Source organism: Dunckerocampus dactyliophorus, chromosome 6 (assembly GCF_027744805.1).
Source record: "Dunckerocampus dactyliophorus isolate RoL2022-P2 chromosome 6, RoL_Ddac_1.1, whole genome shotgun sequence".
Lineage (NCBI taxonomy): Eukaryota > Metazoa > Chordata > Actinopteri > Syngnathiformes > Syngnathidae > Dunckerocampus > Dunckerocampus dactyliophorus.
This window is the reverse complement of record NC_072824.1, coordinates 7,135,680-7,153,947: the sequence shown is the minus strand read 5'-3', so window position 1 is coordinate 7,153,947 and position 18,268 is coordinate 7,135,680. Positions and strand designations below refer to the sequence as shown.

At 47.1% G+C, this 18,268-nt stretch overlaps 3 protein-coding genes across 8 annotated transcripts; 2 read left to right on the top strand and 1 right to left on the bottom strand.

Moving 5' to 3' along the window:
* Positions 1 to 129: 129 nt before the first annotated feature.
* LOC129182897 (dynein regulatory complex subunit 4-like) lies at positions 130 to 8,446 on the top strand. 2 transcript variants are annotated; one of them, XM_054779547.1, is made up of 13 exons: positions 130 to 424; positions 540 to 641; positions 725 to 922; positions 1,109 to 1,315; positions 1,801 to 1,855; positions 1,932 to 2,137; positions 2,218 to 2,385; positions 2,493 to 2,579; positions 2,664 to 2,873; positions 3,007 to 3,072; positions 3,160 to 4,005; positions 4,085 to 4,186; positions 7,320 to 8,446. In XM_054779547.1, exons 1-11 carry the CDS (start codon positions 416 to 418, stop codon positions 3,286 to 3,288), a joined length of 1,437 nt encoding a protein of 478 aa, XP_054635522.1. In that variant the 5' UTR covers positions 130 to 415; the 3' UTR covers positions 3,289 to 4,005; positions 4,085 to 4,186; positions 7,320 to 8,446. The 2 variants fall into 2 exon arrangements, with proteins under 2 accessions (XP_054635522.1, XP_054635521.1); XM_054779546.1 differs by having other exon boundaries at positions 4,085 to 8,446.
* kif16ba (kinesin family member 16Ba) lies at positions 3,659 to 15,375 on the bottom strand. Of its 4 annotated transcripts, XM_054779545.1 has the most exons (28): positions 13,212 to 13,715; positions 12,565 to 12,634; positions 12,372 to 12,485; positions 12,119 to 12,235; positions 11,836 to 11,933; positions 11,645 to 11,754; positions 11,350 to 11,492; positions 11,090 to 11,258; positions 10,824 to 10,955; positions 10,572 to 10,747; positions 10,436 to 10,501; positions 10,305 to 10,364; positions 10,112 to 10,231; positions 9,966 to 10,017; positions 9,609 to 9,746; positions 9,465 to 9,547; positions 9,291 to 9,379; positions 9,077 to 9,109; positions 8,862 to 8,915; positions 7,702 to 8,787; positions 7,556 to 7,636; positions 7,397 to 7,487; positions 7,284 to 7,313; positions 6,839 to 6,886; positions 4,388 to 4,513; positions 4,232 to 4,321; positions 4,079 to 4,162; positions 3,659 to 4,011 (listed from the first exon to the last, which is right to left on the bottom strand). In XM_054779545.1, the coding sequence occupies exons 1-28, from the start codon at positions 13,256 to 13,258 to the stop codon at positions 3,850 to 3,852; spliced, it is 3,669 nt and encodes a 1,222-aa protein (XP_054635520.1). In that variant the 5' UTR covers positions 13,259 to 13,715; the 3' UTR covers positions 3,659 to 3,849. The 4 variants fall into 4 exon arrangements, with proteins under 4 accessions (XP_054635520.1, XP_054635519.1, XP_054635517.1 ...); XM_054779544.1 differs by lacking the exons at positions 3,659 to 4,011; positions 4,079 to 4,162; positions 4,232 to 4,321; positions 4,388 to 4,513; positions 13,212 to 13,715 and adding exons at positions 4,528 to 6,484; positions 15,285 to 15,375; XM_054779542.1 differs by lacking the exons at positions 3,659 to 4,011; positions 4,079 to 4,162; positions 4,232 to 4,321; positions 4,388 to 4,513 and adding an exon at positions 4,528 to 6,484 and having other exon boundaries at positions 13,212 to 13,733.
* On the top strand, positions 13,800 to 17,886 carry snrpb2 (small nuclear ribonucleoprotein polypeptide B2). Of its 2 annotated transcripts, none has more exons than XM_054779548.1 (7): positions 13,800 to 13,878; positions 14,477 to 14,541; positions 16,847 to 17,019; positions 17,082 to 17,216; positions 17,290 to 17,325; positions 17,408 to 17,496; positions 17,579 to 17,886. In XM_054779548.1, the coding sequence occupies exons 2-7, from the start codon at positions 14,478 to 14,480 to the stop codon at positions 17,736 to 17,738; spliced, it is 657 nt and encodes a 218-aa protein (XP_054635523.1). In that variant the 5' UTR covers positions 13,800 to 13,878; position 14,477; the 3' UTR covers positions 17,739 to 17,886. The 2 variants fall into 2 exon arrangements, with proteins under 2 accessions (XP_054635523.1, XP_054635524.1); XM_054779549.1 differs by having other exon boundaries at positions 13,829 to 13,878; positions 14,472 to 14,541.
* The last annotated feature ends 382 nt before the right edge of the window (positions 17,887 to 18,268 follow it).

Genomic DNA, 18,268 nt, shown 5'->3' with positions numbered 1-18,268 from the left:
TAATTAATAATTCTGATCTTCCGCAAGAATTTCCAACAGCACATAATTATACTGCTGTTCGTCTTTTATTTTGAAGGCCTGACTTTACCAGATGTGTTTCCCCAATGTTGCAAGAGTTGCAGAGCAGACCGGAAGCTGTGGAGACTTTTTTTCATGAAACTTAGAATACAAACTATTAAAATTGGTGGGCGGCTGAAAAGAAGGTAGCTTCCCGGTGAAAACTGGGAAATGTGCCATAATATGTGTTAACATTTCACCATCTGCTGACGGAAGACTTCAAGTTTAAACAAAGATCATTTTGACGCCTGCCTGTCACGTGATAGTGTTGTCATGACAGCGTTTTCTTGTTTGCATACCGTTAAAGTTATCTGCGTTTGCTGTGTGGTTACTGACTTTCTAAGAGGCTGTCTGACATATGACGATGGTAAGTCAATTTATTCTTAATCCAGCTAACGTAGCTGAGTGCTAATGTAGCTTAGCCTCCAGGCGCCTGTTATTTTACCGTGTAAATAAATAATAAATTAGTGCGTTCTGTTCAGCCACCCAAGACTAAAAGTGTGTCACGAAGCAAGAAGGTGGGGAAGGGAAAGGCTTCTGGAGTTGTGGACGTACTTTCAACTCAAGAGATGTCCAAGGAGCAGGTCAGAGTTAACGTTAGTTGAAGCTAACACAGTGTGGCTAGCTTGATCTTTCTTTTGTGATCTTTTCTGTGTGTGTCATGCAGCTGGAGGAGCACATCATCCGGCTGCGAGAGGAGCTGGACAGGGAGAGGGAGGAGAGGAGCTTCTTCCAGCTGGAGAGGGACAAGATCCAAAGTTTCTGGGAGGTGTGCAAGCGGAACCTGGAGGAAACCAAGGCCGACCTGAGGAACCGAAGCAGGGAGCAAGAAGAAGCTGAGGAGCGACACCGCGTGGAGATCACCGTGAGCATCTTCAGTTTTTAGGAATCACTTATAGTCTTACTTATAAGTCTAACTTATAGTCTTGACTTAATAGTCAACTAACATATTGTCTTCCTTTCATGTGTTACTGATACACCTGGAATAGTCTACATCACAGGAAGTCATCTTTGAACGTACTGATGATGATGTCTATATCATCCTGTGCAGGTGTACAAGCAGAAGCTGAAGCACGTCCTGTCTGAGCAGCACTCTGCGGCAGTCGAGATGAAGATGGAAGGTGGCGTGTCGTCGTGGCTCACACGCAAGTGTCACACAGAGGCTGAGCTGCATCTGCGCAGACAAAGCCAGAATGTACAGACGGATGCTCGGGAGAAGCAGCGGAACTCATCCAGGAACATCCAGGAACTCAAACTGGTACCTTTCATTAATGACGCTCAACTACTGTCACATTCATCCATGCATTGTAACCATTCAAACGTCAAAATGCTTATTCAGACAAGTGAGCTATTTATCAGCACATTCCCATAGAAAATGAATGGGCAATTTGTGCAAGTTCCACATTGCTCAAACAATTCCAACATGAAAACATTCAACTCATTCACAACATTCAGACTCACAATTATCCACATCCCACTTATTCAAAACCACATTTTCCATAATAGTAATTCCCTTTTGATCTCCAGAATTTGTACTACTTCCACATTCCAACACCAAGGCATTCACGCTATGTATTTTCCACATTTCAAGAATACCTGGTTTTCCCAGAATTCTGCTTTTTCTGGCCCAAAAAATCCAAATGAAGTGAATGTCATTTTTCCACATTCCATTCGAACCATTCCAGCATCAAAACATTCAGGCTAACAACGTTGCACATCCCAAAAAACGTGTGTACTCCTCAGAAACATCAGGTGGAACTGATGGAGCTCAGCAACAACTACAACAAGAGGCTCGCAGGTGATTGGATCAGAACCTGGGACACGTGGCAAAGCTCTGCGCTGGTGGTAAAGGTGGACTTTGTTGTTGTGAGCAGAAGTGGAAGTGAAGTACCACAGAAAGATGGAGCAGATGAGGCAGGTGGAGAGTGACAGGACACAAGTGGCCATCAGCCAGCTGGAGGACAACATGAGTCAACGCTTGAAGGTTCTGATGGACCAACACAACAGAACCTTCAGAGGAGCTGAGGAGTTCTACTCTGCCACGCAGAGCAAACTACTCGCGGACCACAAAGTGCTGCAGGTACGCTCAGGTCAAATGTCAGCCCATAATAGGTTCACTTGGTGTTGGCTTCTTCTCTCTCATTATGTGTGCCTCTGCAGGAGGACCTAGCACAGGCAAAGAAGCAGCAGGTCCGAGTGGACCGCAAACTTTCTGAAGCTCAGCAGCAGAACAAACATCTGCAAGAGTCCCTGCAGGAGGCCCAACAGAAACTTCCAGAGCTCCGTGAGCAGCTGGAGGGACACAAGCGGGCCCGGTCTGAACAAGCGGTACTGTCAGTTTTCACAAGAAGGAAATGTAGCTCTTCTCTTGTGGCTCTAATGCAGCTTTAGTGGGCTTTGTGTCTCATTGGTGTTGTTGTGGACTTGTCCAATAGGCCTGCACCACCCGGGTGAAGCGTTTGGAGCAGCAGCTGTCAGACATCCGCTTGGAGAGAGACATGCTCCTGCAGGCCTTTACACAGGTGACTGCTCTCATGAGTCGGTCCGGCCCAGCCCGGCCGGGTGCCACTTTCCATGCATGTTCTAAGCCCACGTGCTGGCTTTAGGTGGAGGAGGAGCGTGACGCACTGCTCAAGAAGCAGACAGAGGTTCTTCTGGACGTGCAGCAGAGGAGTGGCCTCAAGGAGATGCTTTTGGACCGCAAGCTGGCGTTTCTGACGGATTCTGTCGACAAGAAGGAGGCCCAGCTCCTGGCCGCACTCTCCAGCGCCAACATCGACCCCACGGCCACCGCCGCTGCCAACATGAGACTTGAGGTACCACCCATGGTACCCTTTTTGAGGGTTCTGTAGCTGGAGTTGTCAGTCAGGTTTAGCTGACATCGCATGGTGGCAGTGTTTCCTTCAGGGACCTTACAAGCTGTCCTGACTTCTTGTTTTTGACCTACAGGAGGTGCTCCAGGCCAAAAGAGTCACCATTAAGAACCTTCAGGAAGACCTGGACCACCAGTGTCAGGTCAGCTGACCATCCCGTGTGTGTGTGTGTGTGTGTGTGTGTGAGTGAGAGACAGACATTCCTACTCCGTGACCATTTGGTTTGCAGGAGTACAACAAGATGGTTCAGAGATGTCGAGAGCAACTTGAGACGTTGAGCGTTCCGTCATATGACTTCCCTCTCAGATCCGCTGAGTTGATCCTGAGTGGGCCGAACCAACCAGAACCCGCCCATTGATGGCCATCACCATCCAGACTGAACTCAGAATGTTCTAGAGATGGGTGCAGCCAGGAATTTTGAGCTCCATAACAAAAAAAAAACAAACTCACTTTACCTCCTCCTCCTTTGTATTTTATTTGATTTTTTTTCCTATTTTGCCAGGGGCCCTTGGAATTGTACTTACTTTCTCCCCTTTACGGAGCCCCACGTTCCAGACGACACTGTAAAAATGGAGTGCTCTCTAGCGGTGGCTCCTGTGTACTACTACTTTCACGTCAAGCCTTAGATGGTAAACCCCAAAGTGCTTGTGGAGCAGCGTGAACGTTAATAAAATGTTCATGTTGCAGGGTGGTGGTATTTGCCTCAATTAAAAAGTAGAAGACAAGAATGAGGAAGTTGACTTTACTTTGCATGAATATAAAAAAAGTTAACATTTAAAAGTCTTTTCCAAGCAACGAGCTAGCATGCATGCATGCATGCCTTTTTTTTCTTCAACTTTAATGCCTACAGGAGGCCAACGAAGCGGGCCAGCCAAGCTCACAGTAGCGCTAACTTCTCACTGGTGGACGCTGCCTCGGGTCAGCTGGTTCCATGACGACTGCACTCAAACACGCCTTTCTTGAAGAAGGGGGACAACTCGCACACAGAATGTTTGGAAAGGTGAAAGGTTCCGTCCGCCTCGGCACAGAGCGGCGAACCCGACGACGTCAGCATAACGCGGAACAAACTCCTCAGGTAACGCTGCCACACACACAAACATTGTAAAAGGCATGATATGATACAATGTAAGTGATCCATGACATCATACCTCCAGGTGGTTCCTGCGTTCAGCAACCATTCTTTCATCTTTGTTTCCAAATAATTTCTTGGGAGGAAATTCCAGAGCCGCCAACTGGAATGAAAGCGTCCCATAATGGTGAGTATGCTGCTGTGCCATTGAAAGACAAGCGGCAGAGCTCACCTGAGGATATTTACATCTCAAACTTTGGTGCATTTCTCTGAAGCGACTGTAGCGTCTGAACACAGTCCACGTGTCTTCTTGCACACTCATCTGTGGACACACATTTCACCTGTGACCTCTGAGACAACATGCTGTGTAAGTGTGAAGACGACTGACCTTGACCTCAAACTCGAAGTGCTCGTCCTTGCCTTGACCTCGAAGGACGTAACGAGGAATGTTGATGCGTATCCACTCGGGCAAGCCATCGGAACCGCCCCTGACAGGACAGCACGCTGGCCGTTGCTGGACAAGACGGGACAAATGTGGACAGTGTTGACTCAACAGAACCACCAAAAAAAATCTACTTTTGTTTGGTGATGGGTACCAAAATAACTGATGTCTACCACCTTTTGGTACGCAAACATAATGCTGCTGGACTGGACCAGACAGGACCCAACCTGAAAGCAGCGATCCAGTTTGATCCCCTTCACCACTTGACGTGACAACAGGAACACCATGAAAATTGTGTAAAATTTGGTACCAAAGTAAAGAAGTGCACCATCTTCTTGCCTGAGGAATTTATTCTTGGTTATAATCATTTTGATTTGACATTTTACATTATCTTTTAAAAGCACATCAGAACCAGGTCTTGGTCCAACGTTTGGCCTTTCAGCTGCACAGGTGTTGAACTAGGATGGCAACTTCTGGTATGCAACCAAAAGATAGCTTCCAGGAATGGCTCTGATGGGTTGACCCATTTGGTGGATTCTTGAAGACTATCTGGACCAGCAGACACTCCTGTCTCCGCTTCAGGAGCACACAGCTGATGTCCTTACGACGCCTCAGGTCCAGGATCCGGAAATGCGGTTGGACGGGAAGCAAAATGGACCCGGGTAGTGCCGGGTGGAAGACGGCATCCTCCTGGAGCAGAACCACGTGGGTATCTGTTAGGAAGAACTGCAAGATGGCGTCTGGGTCTGTGCAGGAGATCCTGGTACTGGTATAGAGCAGAGGTTGGATGGCAGCCAGCGAGGGCTTGTCAGAACCGGCCATGTTGCCATGGACTACATAGAGCAGGTCCGCCAGAACCCGCTTGAATCTGGAGGTGATGACGAGATGGTCCATAACAATGTCAGGAACTCTGGCGGTCCAATCCAGACACAAAACCATGAGGTCATTGTCCAACAATGGGTGACCTTTGACCAACTCGGAGGACTTTTCTGGGGCAACAGCATTCAGTACCACCCTGCAGAACTCCTGTGCGAGTTCCTTGCTGTGGGTGAATACCACCAGGAGGACATCATTAGAACTGCCCAGCAAGTGCACGTGTTGTCCCGCCAGGCTGATCTGGACCTTGTGGATCTGGCAGAGACCCACATGCTGGAAAACAGCTAAGGTGTCTTCAGAACCGGCTCCGCTTGAGACCACAGTTAATGCCTTTTCTGACACAAGCAGGCATGCTGCTTGAGGCAGTGGCTTCTCGGCGCTGGCCGTTCTCAGCCAGAAAACGCTCAGCAGCAGGCCGACCCGTGAGCACGGTGCCAGAGTCTCCAACGTTTCCAGCATCTTGTGTGAGGGAGACGCTTGGAGGCGGTCCAAAGCTGGCGGCATCAGAACCAGACTTTGAGAGAACACATGAGGACCAAAGCTCTTCACACAAGACACAGAACCTTTGGCCAGATTGGACCAGTCCACACTCAAAGGAAGAGCTCCATCCTTTGCCACATTCAACAAACTGACTTTGTGTCCCGTGTGGACATGAGGCGGTTCTACTGCTGGATCTGCAACAGGTTCTGCTGTGGGCTCCCTGAGATGGATCAGGGGAAATTCTTTGGACATTAGGGTCACATAGTAAGACAACAAGTCCTTCACATCTCGCACGCCAACACCGTGAAAGATGTCACGCGTCACCTGCAGACCCAGACCGGCGGTTCTGTACACCTCAGACAACTTCACAGCAAAGTAGCCCAAACTGGACCTCTTTTTAGATTCTAGGGGGACAGTTTGACCATCATAGGGTTCCTTTGATTCAGAGTTCTGGTGAGAACAAGTTCTGGTTCCGTGGCCTGTCAGCTCTTCGGAAGAAGCCGGGTCACATGCCAGTGACCGGACCCGCCTCTTATCCACATGCTCTGTCATGTTTCTGTTTTCATCCATGTGATCCCAACCGAATCTGAACTCAAGCATGGACGCTGGCTCTTCTTCCCAGGTCCCTGGTTCTGCCTGAGGGTTCTGCTGAGCTTCAGGAGGGTTTTGGTGGACGCTTGCGTCCGTCTGTGTACAAGAGGAGTGATGACATAATCATCATCATCATCCAACAGCACCGCCCTTCATGCAGCCAACAGAACCTTCATTGGACCCAGTGGAGATTGACACATGCAAATTAGTTTTGATCGTCACGTGGGCTCGAGTGGACGGAACCAACATGCGCTGACATCATATGCTTCTGATCAAGTTCTGGTTCCTGTTAGTCCATTTTCATTCCAGACTGGAAGGATTCATTTCAATTAAAAGTGAATACTTTGAGATAAACATCCACAGAACCAAGATGGAGCCCGATTGGACCTTGTAGACTGATTGACAATGATTGACAGACAACACTTGGGTAGGTACGTGGTGAAGACTTACCTCGTATTTGAACTTTAGTGGATTGTTCTTATTTGGCGGCTTGTCTTCCTGAAAGAACAACGCCGCACTTGATTTGCTTATAAGAGATGACTCATCACTTGACTAGCACCTGAGTCATGTTTAACACAACAAAAAGATGACTCATCATTGTCATGCGACATCCTCCTGGTGCTTTTGAACACCGCTTAATACAAAATGTAAAATGTAATGTCATATTCTACTCTTTTTCCTTTTTAATTTGCATGTCTTAATCTTACTTTTTAATTACAGTATGTATTTAATTATTCTAAGTATTCGGGTAACATGTACATTGAAAGCTAATTTAAACCAGTGTCAAATTCCTTGTTTGTGTAAAGCATACTTGGCCAATCAAGCTGATTCTAATTCTGATTTCACAAAGTCGGAGTTCCAGAAGGTGACGTGATGCTGCATCTCCTGGTCTTACCTCCTGTGTCGACGTGCTTGCTTGTTCCTCCTGCAGGGAGACAGAAGCAACATGATCGACTGAACCTTTTGGAGCAGCCAGAGCCATAAACTGCACAGAATCTGTATACCCACCTGGAGCGGCTGGCAGGAGAGCGACAGACCATTCAGGAGGTTCATGTTGCGTAGCCTCCTCTGCACCTCCTCCTCGATATAGGCGTTAATCCTGTTACAAAGACAACGTGAGTGAGGAGGACTGCCAGAGCTGTATGGTGCCGTTCCGATGGTTCATACCGGTCGTCTGAGAGCGGCAGAAGTGTGTGCACGTGAGTCGTCCTGCTGTTCTCCTCTCTTTTGTAGCTCTCCTGCTCCTCCCTGTCAAACAAATACCATCGTCATCAGGTGTTCCTAATAAAGTGGTTGTGTGCTGGTGCGCTGACCTGTGTGCGACTTTCTCCTCCATGGAGGCGCAGCGTCTGAGGGCCAAGTGCCTCCTCTTCAGACGGCCCACCGCCTCCTCCAAGGCCTCCTGCTGCTGCTTCTCTTTGGACTCCAGGATCTCCTTCTCCTTGAGCCTCACCTTTTCTTCTTGACGAGCCACGTCAGCCGTGAATTGGTAGGTCTCTTGGAGGTGCAAGAGGTGTTGAGCGCAGGCCCGGTGGCCCTCCAGCTTCTCCTCCTTCTCCTGCAGTTCCTTCTCCACCTGGTACAGGAGCTCCTGTGGGCCAGGAGGATGCTCTAGCAGCTCCTCTGCTCGCTGTTTCTCCTCGGCCAGCGCGGGGAGGAGGTTCTGGGCCAGGTTCCTCAGCTGGCGCTCCTTGGAGTGCAGATGCTGCTCCTCCTTCAGGTTATGGGCCAGGGGGATCAGAGAGGTGACCTCCTTCTCCAAATGTTCCTTCTGCCGCTGAAGCGCCTCCTCCATGCGGCCCAGCTCCTCCACCTGAGTTCCTTTGAAGTCTGTGTAGCGATCACAAGCATTCCTCGCCTCCTCAATGGCTCCTCCCACCTCCCTGGCCCGCAGGAGCGCCTCCCTGATGTCGGCCAGCGATCGTTGCTCCTCCTCCAGGCGGCCTGCCTCCTCCTGGCTCTGCAGGGAGAGTGCGGCCTCCTCTTCATCCCTTAGCTGTGCCTGCAGCCTCCCGACTAAGCTCAGCTGCTCCTTCTCCTGCTCCTCCAAACGCCTCCTTTCAGTCTCAAGACGTGCATGCTGTTCCTCACGCGCCCTCTTCAGCTCTTCCAGCTCTCGGTAGATCTCCCTTTGCTCTTCGTCTTGCTTCTCCTCTGCTCCCTCCTGCACCTCCTGGAGCTGGGAGCGTCTGTCCTCCTCAAAGCGCTGCTTCTCCTCCAGGAGGTGGCGCAGGAGGATCTCCATGTCCTGACTGCGGCGGCGAAGGCTCTCCTCCTGGCGGAGGATCCTCTGATGCACTTCCTCAGACTCCTTGCGCTGGCTCTCCACCTCCTGCTGGAGGCGCTCTAGCTCCGCCTTCTCACTCTGCTGCTTGGCCTCCATCTCCTTGATCAGCCTCCTGCAGGGACATGAGAAGTTGCATCAGCTGCCACGGTAACAGTCAGGTGTCTCCTCAGTCAGTCACCTCCTCACCTCTTCACCTCCAGCTTGTCCAGCTCCTCACGCTGTTGTCGCTCAAACTCCAGCCTGCAGACACAAACATGGGAAAGTAACTGAAACTGAGCAAGCTGAGGACAAAAAAAAAAAAGACGAGCATCAAGATGGGATACAACAAAGACAATGAAAAAAGCCAATGGGGGATGAAAGGAAGTCAGCGTGGACACTAAGACAGGAAGTAGACAGTCTACCTGAGAAAGATGGGGCCCTTGTCAGTGTAGAGACTGTGGGCAGGGTGGAGGAGGGGACAGAGTTAAGAGCAGCACATCTTCATCACATGTCAATCAACATGGCCTGTGTTGCTATAGCAACTGGATGTGATGACATCACCATGTGGTGGCTCAGTGACACTGATAACTGTAAGCCACACTGATCCTTGTGTGTGGTGATGAACTGTGAACTCACCCCGGGTTGTACAGCATGACAGTGGAGAGGTTCTCACAGGACTGGGACAGGTCGCTCATGGACAGACTGAAGGATGACAACAGGCCGCTCTGAGGGGACAATGGGAGGGTGGGGGGAGGACATATGTTTGGACCAAATCTGAGAGCGTGGAGACTTGGTCTAGCAGACTCTCACCTTGCGTTTCTCTCGCAGTTTGGCTGCCTCTTTGGGGTGGTTGAAACGGAACATGTTGGTTCTACCCAGCAGGATCACAGCACCTGCGCAAAGAGCACATATGAAGCAGGACCAGGACTTACCTTACCTGATGATGATGCTCACCTTGATTGAGCTGAGTGGGCGTCGTCACCTGGACACCGTTAACACAACACTGAGCTCCACTGAGTGGTACCAGCGTCACAGTACCATTCTGGTTCTCAAACACACAGTGCTCACTCTCCAGGTCCAAACCATGCAGAACTGTGGAGGACAGATCACACTGGGACATCTCCACAGCAGCAAGACTACGCTACCATTTTAAAAGCTAGTCTTTCTTCAGGCTTTTGATGGGCTAAAATGGTCTTACAGTTAGGGATTATAGCACCTGTGGATGTCTTAATGTGGATAGATTTGAAAACTGTGCGTCCATGAGTACACAGCATCAATGTGAACTTGCGGTCAGTGTGTTTGTTGACTCACTGATGTCTTGCTCTGTGGACGCGTCCTCTCTACCCACAAATGTGCGTCCCTCCTGACAGACAGAAGACAAACCCACACGACAGCCAATAAATAAAAATTTCAATCAGCTTTGGTACAGGCAGCACGGTAGAGAAGTGGGTTTTTACTTTGAGGTGGTAGAGGATGATGCCAGTGCTGAGGAGGTCGTCGTCAATGCCGATGAGGTGAGGCAGCTCAGAGTCCAGAACCACGCCAATGCCTTCCTTCCTCAACGCCAGTGTCTCCTCCTGCGGACAAGTAGTTGCTCTTGTCACGTGCAGAACACAAAGATTGTCACTGAGAGAAAGTTGAAAAAACGACCTTGAGGATGTTCTGTGTCTCGTTCCACTTGTTGGTCCATTCTTTAGTCAGCTGGAGAACCTACACGCACACAAGTTGCAGGTGTGTGTGTGGGAAGGTCAAATGTCACTTGCTTTCATGGTCACACTTACTCGTGCTTCGTTCTGGTGCAGCTTCTCCTCCATGCTGAGAGCAGTGGGAGAATCCAGCAGAGCAATCTGAACAACAACAAGCTCAGCATTACTACACTGCTTGTTACCATAGCAACAAGTGCAGTGATGAGGTTACCTGATTGCCTTCAATCAGCAGAGCTTTCAGTCTGGCGATTTCCGCCCGCAGTTCTCTAATCAGCCTGACATTGGCGTCCTCGTTGATGGTGGGCTTGTTGATGATGTTCTTGGCACGGTTGGCATACCGCAGCGTGCTCAGCGTCTCGCCGTAGTTGATGTCGGCGGGGGAGACGGCTGTGAAGGAGAGGCGGATTACAGCTTTGAATGAGGACTTCCTTTAAAGAGGAGCACACACGGCCGTGCGTCTCACTGGCGATCATGATGGTCTTGGAGTTCCCGCCCAGGCTGTCCTTGAGCAGCCATGTTAGCACAGAGTCTCTGTAAGGGACAAAGACAGACTTCTTCTTCTGGTTGGTGTTGACGCCGTCCTGCGTCAGGTCAGCTGATCCCAAACAGAAAATAGGTACCTTCAGTCAGCGCCTTCATCTCAGGGTACTTGACTGTCAGTCAGTCCATTAGATTCACTTTGCTTAGCAATCAATAGTTTGTGTGTGCGTGTGTGTGTGTGTTTCTGACCCAGAGCAGAGATGACGTTTCCCAGTGTGACCAGAGACTTATTGATGTTGCCGCCTTCTTTCAGCCTGACACCTGTGGCACCAGTGGAGTCTGCCCGCTCGCTGCCAGCCAGGTCCACTAGGTGGATCTTGCTGACAGTCTCACTGGGCATCTCAGCATCAAACTTAGCCTGCAGAGGGTGATGATGTTGACACATTTAGGAGAAGAAGAAGAAAAATAAGGCAGCCATGTGAGGCGATGGGAAGGTGAGAGGTTCTGACCTGCGTAAAGTTTATAGTGAAGATGGCGTGCGAGCGGCTGCTGACGTCGTTCATGCCCGTGCTAGCAGTGGTGCGGTTGATGTTTCCTGCCTCCATGAGCTCCTCTACATCGCTGTAGTTCTGGACCAGGTGTTTGGACAGATCTGAGGTCAGAGGGTGACAGGTGAACATGTTCATGTAAAAAACATAACATCATGGAATTAAACTAATCTTGGACACAGTAAGTACTCATGCTGCAGTGTGCTGAACCTGCTGGAGTGTTTAGCGAGTCAGGTCAAGCTGGGTGTCACCTGACCTTCTACATAAGGTCCATCCTTGGGGTGCTCCCTCACTCTCAGGTTGTAAGTCTGAGTGGACTTCCTCCTCAGCAGATCCCTGACACGCTCGTTGTAGATCTCCAGGTAGCTGTGAGAAGAAGGCCACGACAACATTAGCCTGCTAACGTGCACGCACTCACTTGCACCGTCAAGCAGGAGCGGTGATCACCTGACTTCTGTACGGAAAGAAGCTTCGTCCCACCGAGTGGCGTCTGCGATGCGGCCGAACAAACGCTCGCAGATCCTGGGGATCAAACCCGCGTCTCCCTGCAGGACAACACGTCAACGTTGCTTCCAAAGACTTTAAAAGCTGTTTAATTTCTTTTAGATAAACACTTCAAGTTGGACCAACATAAAGCCAACATGTGACATGAGATCAGTAATGAAATCACACACTGAGTCATGTGACCAGCTACAAACACACACAAACACAAAAGGATTGGTGTCATTACTGGATTTCCCATCATGGTGTAGGATTTCCCAGAGCCTGTCTGACCATAAGCAAAGACGCAGGCATTGTAGCCCTCAAACGCTGCCTTAAGCACGTCAGAGCCCAAATCTCGGAAGACCTGTGAAGCAGGAGAAAAAATGAGAGTAGAACATTTGGGAGCATGTTTCATATTTGAGTCAAGAGTTACAACACTTTAAAATGTCACTCGAGTTTCACAACCGCAAATATGTTTGTAGAAGGTCACCACTGTTTACCTTGTCCTGTGAGACAAAGGTCGAGCTCTTACAGTCAGCGGAGTCGTAGGAAAAGTCGTATGTGAAGGTCTTTGTTCGATCCCTCGTGGAATCCCCCGTGATGCCTTCAGGGATCTTTTCAAAGTAAGAAACACTTTCACTTTTTTGGTTTTCAGGCTTAATTGACATTTGAGCATATGTGTTCAAGAAGTACCTTGAGGTTGGTGATGGTGGTTTTGGTTCCATCCATCTTGATGATACACTTGGCCATCAAGTCCTTCTCCCTGAAAGAACAACAACTTCAGGAACATTTTCATTGCCCAAACAAACAAAGCATCCATCAAGCTCGAGTTGAAATCTAGTCACAGAAGTGCATCATCCGAGTGGTAAAGCTTTAATTTCCTCTGCTAAGCAAAATAATTAAATATTTCGAACTATTGCTTATTGGAGTGTAGTTTCTTTTATCGACAACACTAAAATGTTCCACAGCACTGTTTTACACACAAAGATTTATCTTGTCCGACATCACAGCACTCATTCTTTCATTATCCACTCAAGTTTGACCCGCACTGATAGAAAACGTGCTAAAGTTCACCCTACTGTAGTTTTGTACAGTACAGCTGACATGTCAGTTATTTCTAATCAGCCAGCTAATGTTAAATATTCACCAGATACTTTGATAACAGTTGTCTTTTGGAGAAAAAAAGACCAAGACCCAAGTTTTGGGTTAGGAACAAACAAAATCAAACAACATGTTCTGATGTGTATGCATTCCAAAACCATCAGTGATCATGCTTTTGTTCATTCAAAGCTGTTCGTATCCCAACATTGCTTTTAAGAAATGTATTTTGAACAACTCACCGCCTGTCCATGGGTCTGACCCGGACAGCTACCCGAACCGATGCCATTGCACATCCCGAGCTTGTGTCGTCCAGTTAGCTTGAAAGCAGACGATGAGAAAGCAGCAGCTAGCGAACTAGCTTAGCATGAGGAGGGTCAAAAGTCCCAATGATAAAACCTCTGGCAGCACACAAATTGTACAAACCAGAGACAAGGCGAGTGGACCGCTAACGCAACCAGATGTTATCGTGATGCGCGCAGGAACCGACTGAGGTCCAGCGGCTGGAGGACACAATTAGCCGCTGAGCTTGTCTTCATTGGCTAACAAGACCCTATAGTATAAACAGTAAAACTTCTTCTTCTTCGAATCAATGATCAGCTATTGCGCCATAAAGCACCACTGTGTGCTAACGCCCCTAGTGACCATAATCGGAACTTTCGGTATTTACGCTAACAATGAAATCATGTCCAAATAACATTTTAAAAACTTAAGTATGTGTTGTTTCTTTGAGAATTATTTGGATGTGTAGTGTCCTCCAAAATGAGTGAGATTTTTTTGTGCTTTTCTCCTTCGCTTGTACTTCATCTCCCGGCCTGCAAGGGGCGGTAAAGAAAAAAACTCTTAGAAAGAGTGCTGTCGGCGCCAAGCAGAGTACTTCCTGTTTGACGGCGTGCGAGTGGAAAAGAGGTGAGTATTGTAGTTGGTGGCTTTTTTTTTTTTTACATATTTGTTCATCTTCATACATTGTAGTCCACTAAATGACAACACACATCCACGCAGTGCGCCGAATTCTACCGCTCTACTTTGCTACGCAGGTTATAGAAATAGTAGATCTCTTAGCTTGGAAGCTGGCTAGGCTAACAGCATGAATAAAGCACAACGCGAACAGATCAACAATGATTTTGCGAGAATATGATGAATATTAGTTGGTATAATGTACTACTGTTCAACGTAGACTCAACATGATGTTGCTAATGTGTGAGAATAGCAAGAGATTTAATGAATGTTAGTATTAATAGACAGTATGATGAATTGCGTTAGCATGTCTGTACTCCTGTGATTAAATGTTACAAGAAATAAGAAAACATTAATTATCCATTTAAGGTCGTCATTGTTATGAGAATGTGTTTTTTTGTACATAGAGTATACATACAGACGAGTACATACAAGCATGTTCATGCTCCATTCCTGCTGTTAAAGTGAAATCTTGCTGAATAGAGGAGTAATGTCTTCTTAATGTACATATAACATATTCTCCTCATGTGACGTATGTGTGAAAGTGCAGCATGGACATCAGGCCAAATCACACCATCTACATCAACAACATCAATGACAAAGTCAAGAAAGAAGGTGAGTGTTTTCCTCCAGTTGAACTTTAAAGGAAAACTCCACTTTTTTTTTATTTTGCCCATCATTCCAACCCTTATGTGAAACATGAGCACACGTTTTTCCCTTTTCTCTGACTTCTAAAGAGAGGAAAAACAGTTAGCATGAGGGCGCTAATCATGGGACACACCTATTTCGACTATAAAGCCCTCTAAAAAAAACCCTCTAACAATGTTTTATATACATGCTGTGACCATGCGGTAACAAGTACATTCATGACTATTTGAAATACTTAGAATATTTTACCATATTTTGATAATTTTAAACATTAATGGAACTTCTTTCCTGAGTGCATTGAGTTCACATAGCACATATATAGGAACTGTCGTAGGGCCTTAAAATTTCCACGCTAATGGAATCGTACAATTAGCCAATAAAAACGAAATCTACTGTTACTGTACTCGCAGAGAAGGAACATTAGTGTGGGGAGATATTTCCCCAGCGGACCGCTCATTCATAGCGGCACATCCTCACAAACACTAACGAGCCCCCTCCTGAACTAAACATGTCGAAACATGGGCTAAGTCGGCGAAAAAACTTTGGAACTCGTACTCACGTACTCACGTACAGCAATAGCCAGTGTAAGCTAGCTGGGTTAGCTTAGTTTAGCGGAACATGCTAGTGCGGCTGTGTATGCCACTCAGACTGTATAAGTTGTGCTTTAGTGCTTGTTAATGTAAATCGAGTGTTTCAGGTTGGCCGCTTACTTCGTGCAAGTTGTTTGTGAAATAGGGACGACAGCCACAGCTGCATGAAGCACTCAGATGGTTATCTCGCATTTTGTTTCACACTTCCGACTTTCAAAATAAGAGTGGCGCACATTCTGTCTAAATAGTGGTAATAATATAAGGACGTAATAAAAAATAGCTTACATAAATAAAGCTATTGCAATCGCATCTGCAACTATATCTTCTTTAACCACAAGCATGGATATGATTGTTTTGTTGAGGATTGTGTAGCAATGAAAAGTTAGCAAGGCTACATCCGTTTCTGAAATACTGGGCAAAATTGTCCAATATTGCATCAATAAAAATAAAGATTTTTGCATATATTTAACTGTCATTTTATTCACTGACACAAAACCCACAATCTGTGATCATAAAATAAGTGTAAAAAGTAAACCAAAAAAACCGAAAAAATAAAATGGAATTTGAGAAAAAAATGTAACTGATTCCATAGGGTCGCACTATAGCTACTTCCGTCGTCAACAGCAGCGTGTTAAGCGTGTGTCTGTTTGCTAATAGTGATCATGGCAGATTTCGTGAGAGCCGCCACCGCCAACGAGTACTTTTGGGCAAATGAGGATTCAGAACCTTATCTTACTGAGCCTGGATATACAGACGATGAGCTACAGGTTTTAGAAGCTGAACCCGCAAGAACAGAGAGTGAAACTCTTCGCAAGTCAGTACACCAGCATGACTCGGTGGTGTAAATGTGGAGCTTGTAAAGCCATGCGGACAGAAACGGAGTGTTTCTGCTGCACCGAGTAGCATACAGTGTTACCATCAAGGAAAAGGCTTCAAGTGTGTGGCAAGGAGGACATTGCTCCAAGAGATTTCATCACGACAAACAAACTGTTAGCGCTAACAAACCCGTAGGGATAGAAACTTTTTTTTTCCCCAACCTACCCAAAATAAACTGGAAAAGACGCCCCAGACCAGCTGGACCAGACGGACAACTGTCCATCGAGTAAGTCACCAGCATATTGATTGTGATACATGGAGCACGTAGCACATGATATCACAACACAGTCCATCTAGCTGTGTATAAACAAAACAGGCAATGTGGGCTAATACTTCACAAATATTTTGGTTGTCTAGTCGTTGTTCATCTGCTTGTTCTTGTTTCCTAGTCAGTACAGACTGGTGTCCTATCACATTGTTTAGGAGTGGGCTCGCTACCTCTTGGTAGCAGCGTAAGGCGCTGTGTCACTACGCCATAAAAAGAGTTTTTTGTGTTAGCCGCTACAATAACAATGTTGCTGTAGTGTGGTTTATATACAGGCCAGTTATGTAAATAGAACATTCTTGGCGTTTTTTTTTTTGTTGTTTTTTTTTTACAGCTTTATAGTTGAAATAGGTGTATTCAGTTTGCATGCATTGTTAGCTCCCACATGCTAGCTATTTTTCTCTGTTTGGAACGTACAGAAATGAGAAAGACGTGTGGTCATGTTTCACATGAGGATTGTGGATGATAGGCAAAAAAAAAAAGTCTAGTTTTTTAAAAATAATGACAAAGCGTGGCTTACTGACGACGCATTCTCCCGCAGAGTTGAAGCGTTCGCTCTATGCGCTCTTCTCGCAGTTCGGCCAGATCGTGGAGATCGTGGCCATGAAGACAATGAAGATGAGGGGCCAAGCCTTTGTCGTCTTCAAAGAGCTTGCTGCCGCCACCAACGCGCTCAGGCAGCTGCAAGGCTTCCCCTTCTACAACAAGCCCATGGTACAGAGTGACACGGCCACCCTATTTGCAGTCATTTTCCTGACATTTTCCTGTTGTTGCAGAGGATACAGTATGCCAAGACTGACTCTGAGGTCATCACCAAAGTGAAAGGTGCTCACGGCGATAGAGATAAGAAGAAGGAAAAGAAGAAAAAGCCTCAGGAGCCGGCGGCTAACGCAGCCAAGAAAACAGCCTTGGTGAGCGACTTCCTGTTGTCATGTGGTCACTCACTTCCTGTCGTGATTCTAATGTTTGTTGTTTTGTCTTCAGGTGCCAGCAGTTCCCATGCACATGCCACCAATGCAGGTATGTTGACACGCTATCATAGCTTCAAGACAGCATGGGGTCATAGCACATTCACTCTAACCCGTCACTGATGACGCCACAGGTGCCTGACAACCCGCCAAACTACATCCTGTTCCTTAGCAACCTGCCTGAGGAGACCAACGAAATGATGCTGTCCATGCTCTTCAACCAGTGAGTATAGCGTGTGTGTGATTCATTATGGGTGTACGGTTATTTGTGTTTTATTTATTGTGTGTGTGTGTCTGTGTGTCAGGTTTCCAGGCTTCAGAGAAGTGCGTCTGGTTCCCGGGAAGCACGACATCGCATTTGTAGAGTTTGAAGGCGACATGCAGGCAGGCGTGGCGAAAGACGCCTTGCAGGGGTTCAGGATCACAGCTACGTGCGCCATGAAGATCACGTTTGCCAAGAAATAGGCAGCCGTCTTTGACGGCTAAGAGACTCTCGCACATTTTTATGTTTTTTTTTAATGTTTTTTGTTTTTGTTGTCTTGGTGTTTTTTGGCTTGTTTGCCATTCACCATCAATAGAACCATTGTCTAAGTTTTTAACTTTGTGTTCTGTAAATAAAAAAAACATTTTTTTTCCCAAAGCTCTTGCCTCATACTTGTTTCAATAAATATATCAATTGAAACATTCAACATAAATGACCCACTATGTTCACTGTCCGGTCATGTGCTTCCTGCATGTTCACTTCAAGTTTAACGTAAAGGACCATCATGAAAAGCTGAATTATTTATTGGCAATCAAAAAGATTAATTGTTTCATTTCTATTTGTAAACAAAGCATTTCTGATCATTTCATTAGCACTGTACTGTGGGACGCCCGCGACCCAGAAGCGGTATAGAAAATGGATGGATGTACTGTGGGACGTACGTGTGCGCGCGTTCATTTCACCCCCTCTCTCGCGCGTGCCCGTGCCGGTACTCTGGTGTCTTGAACGCGCG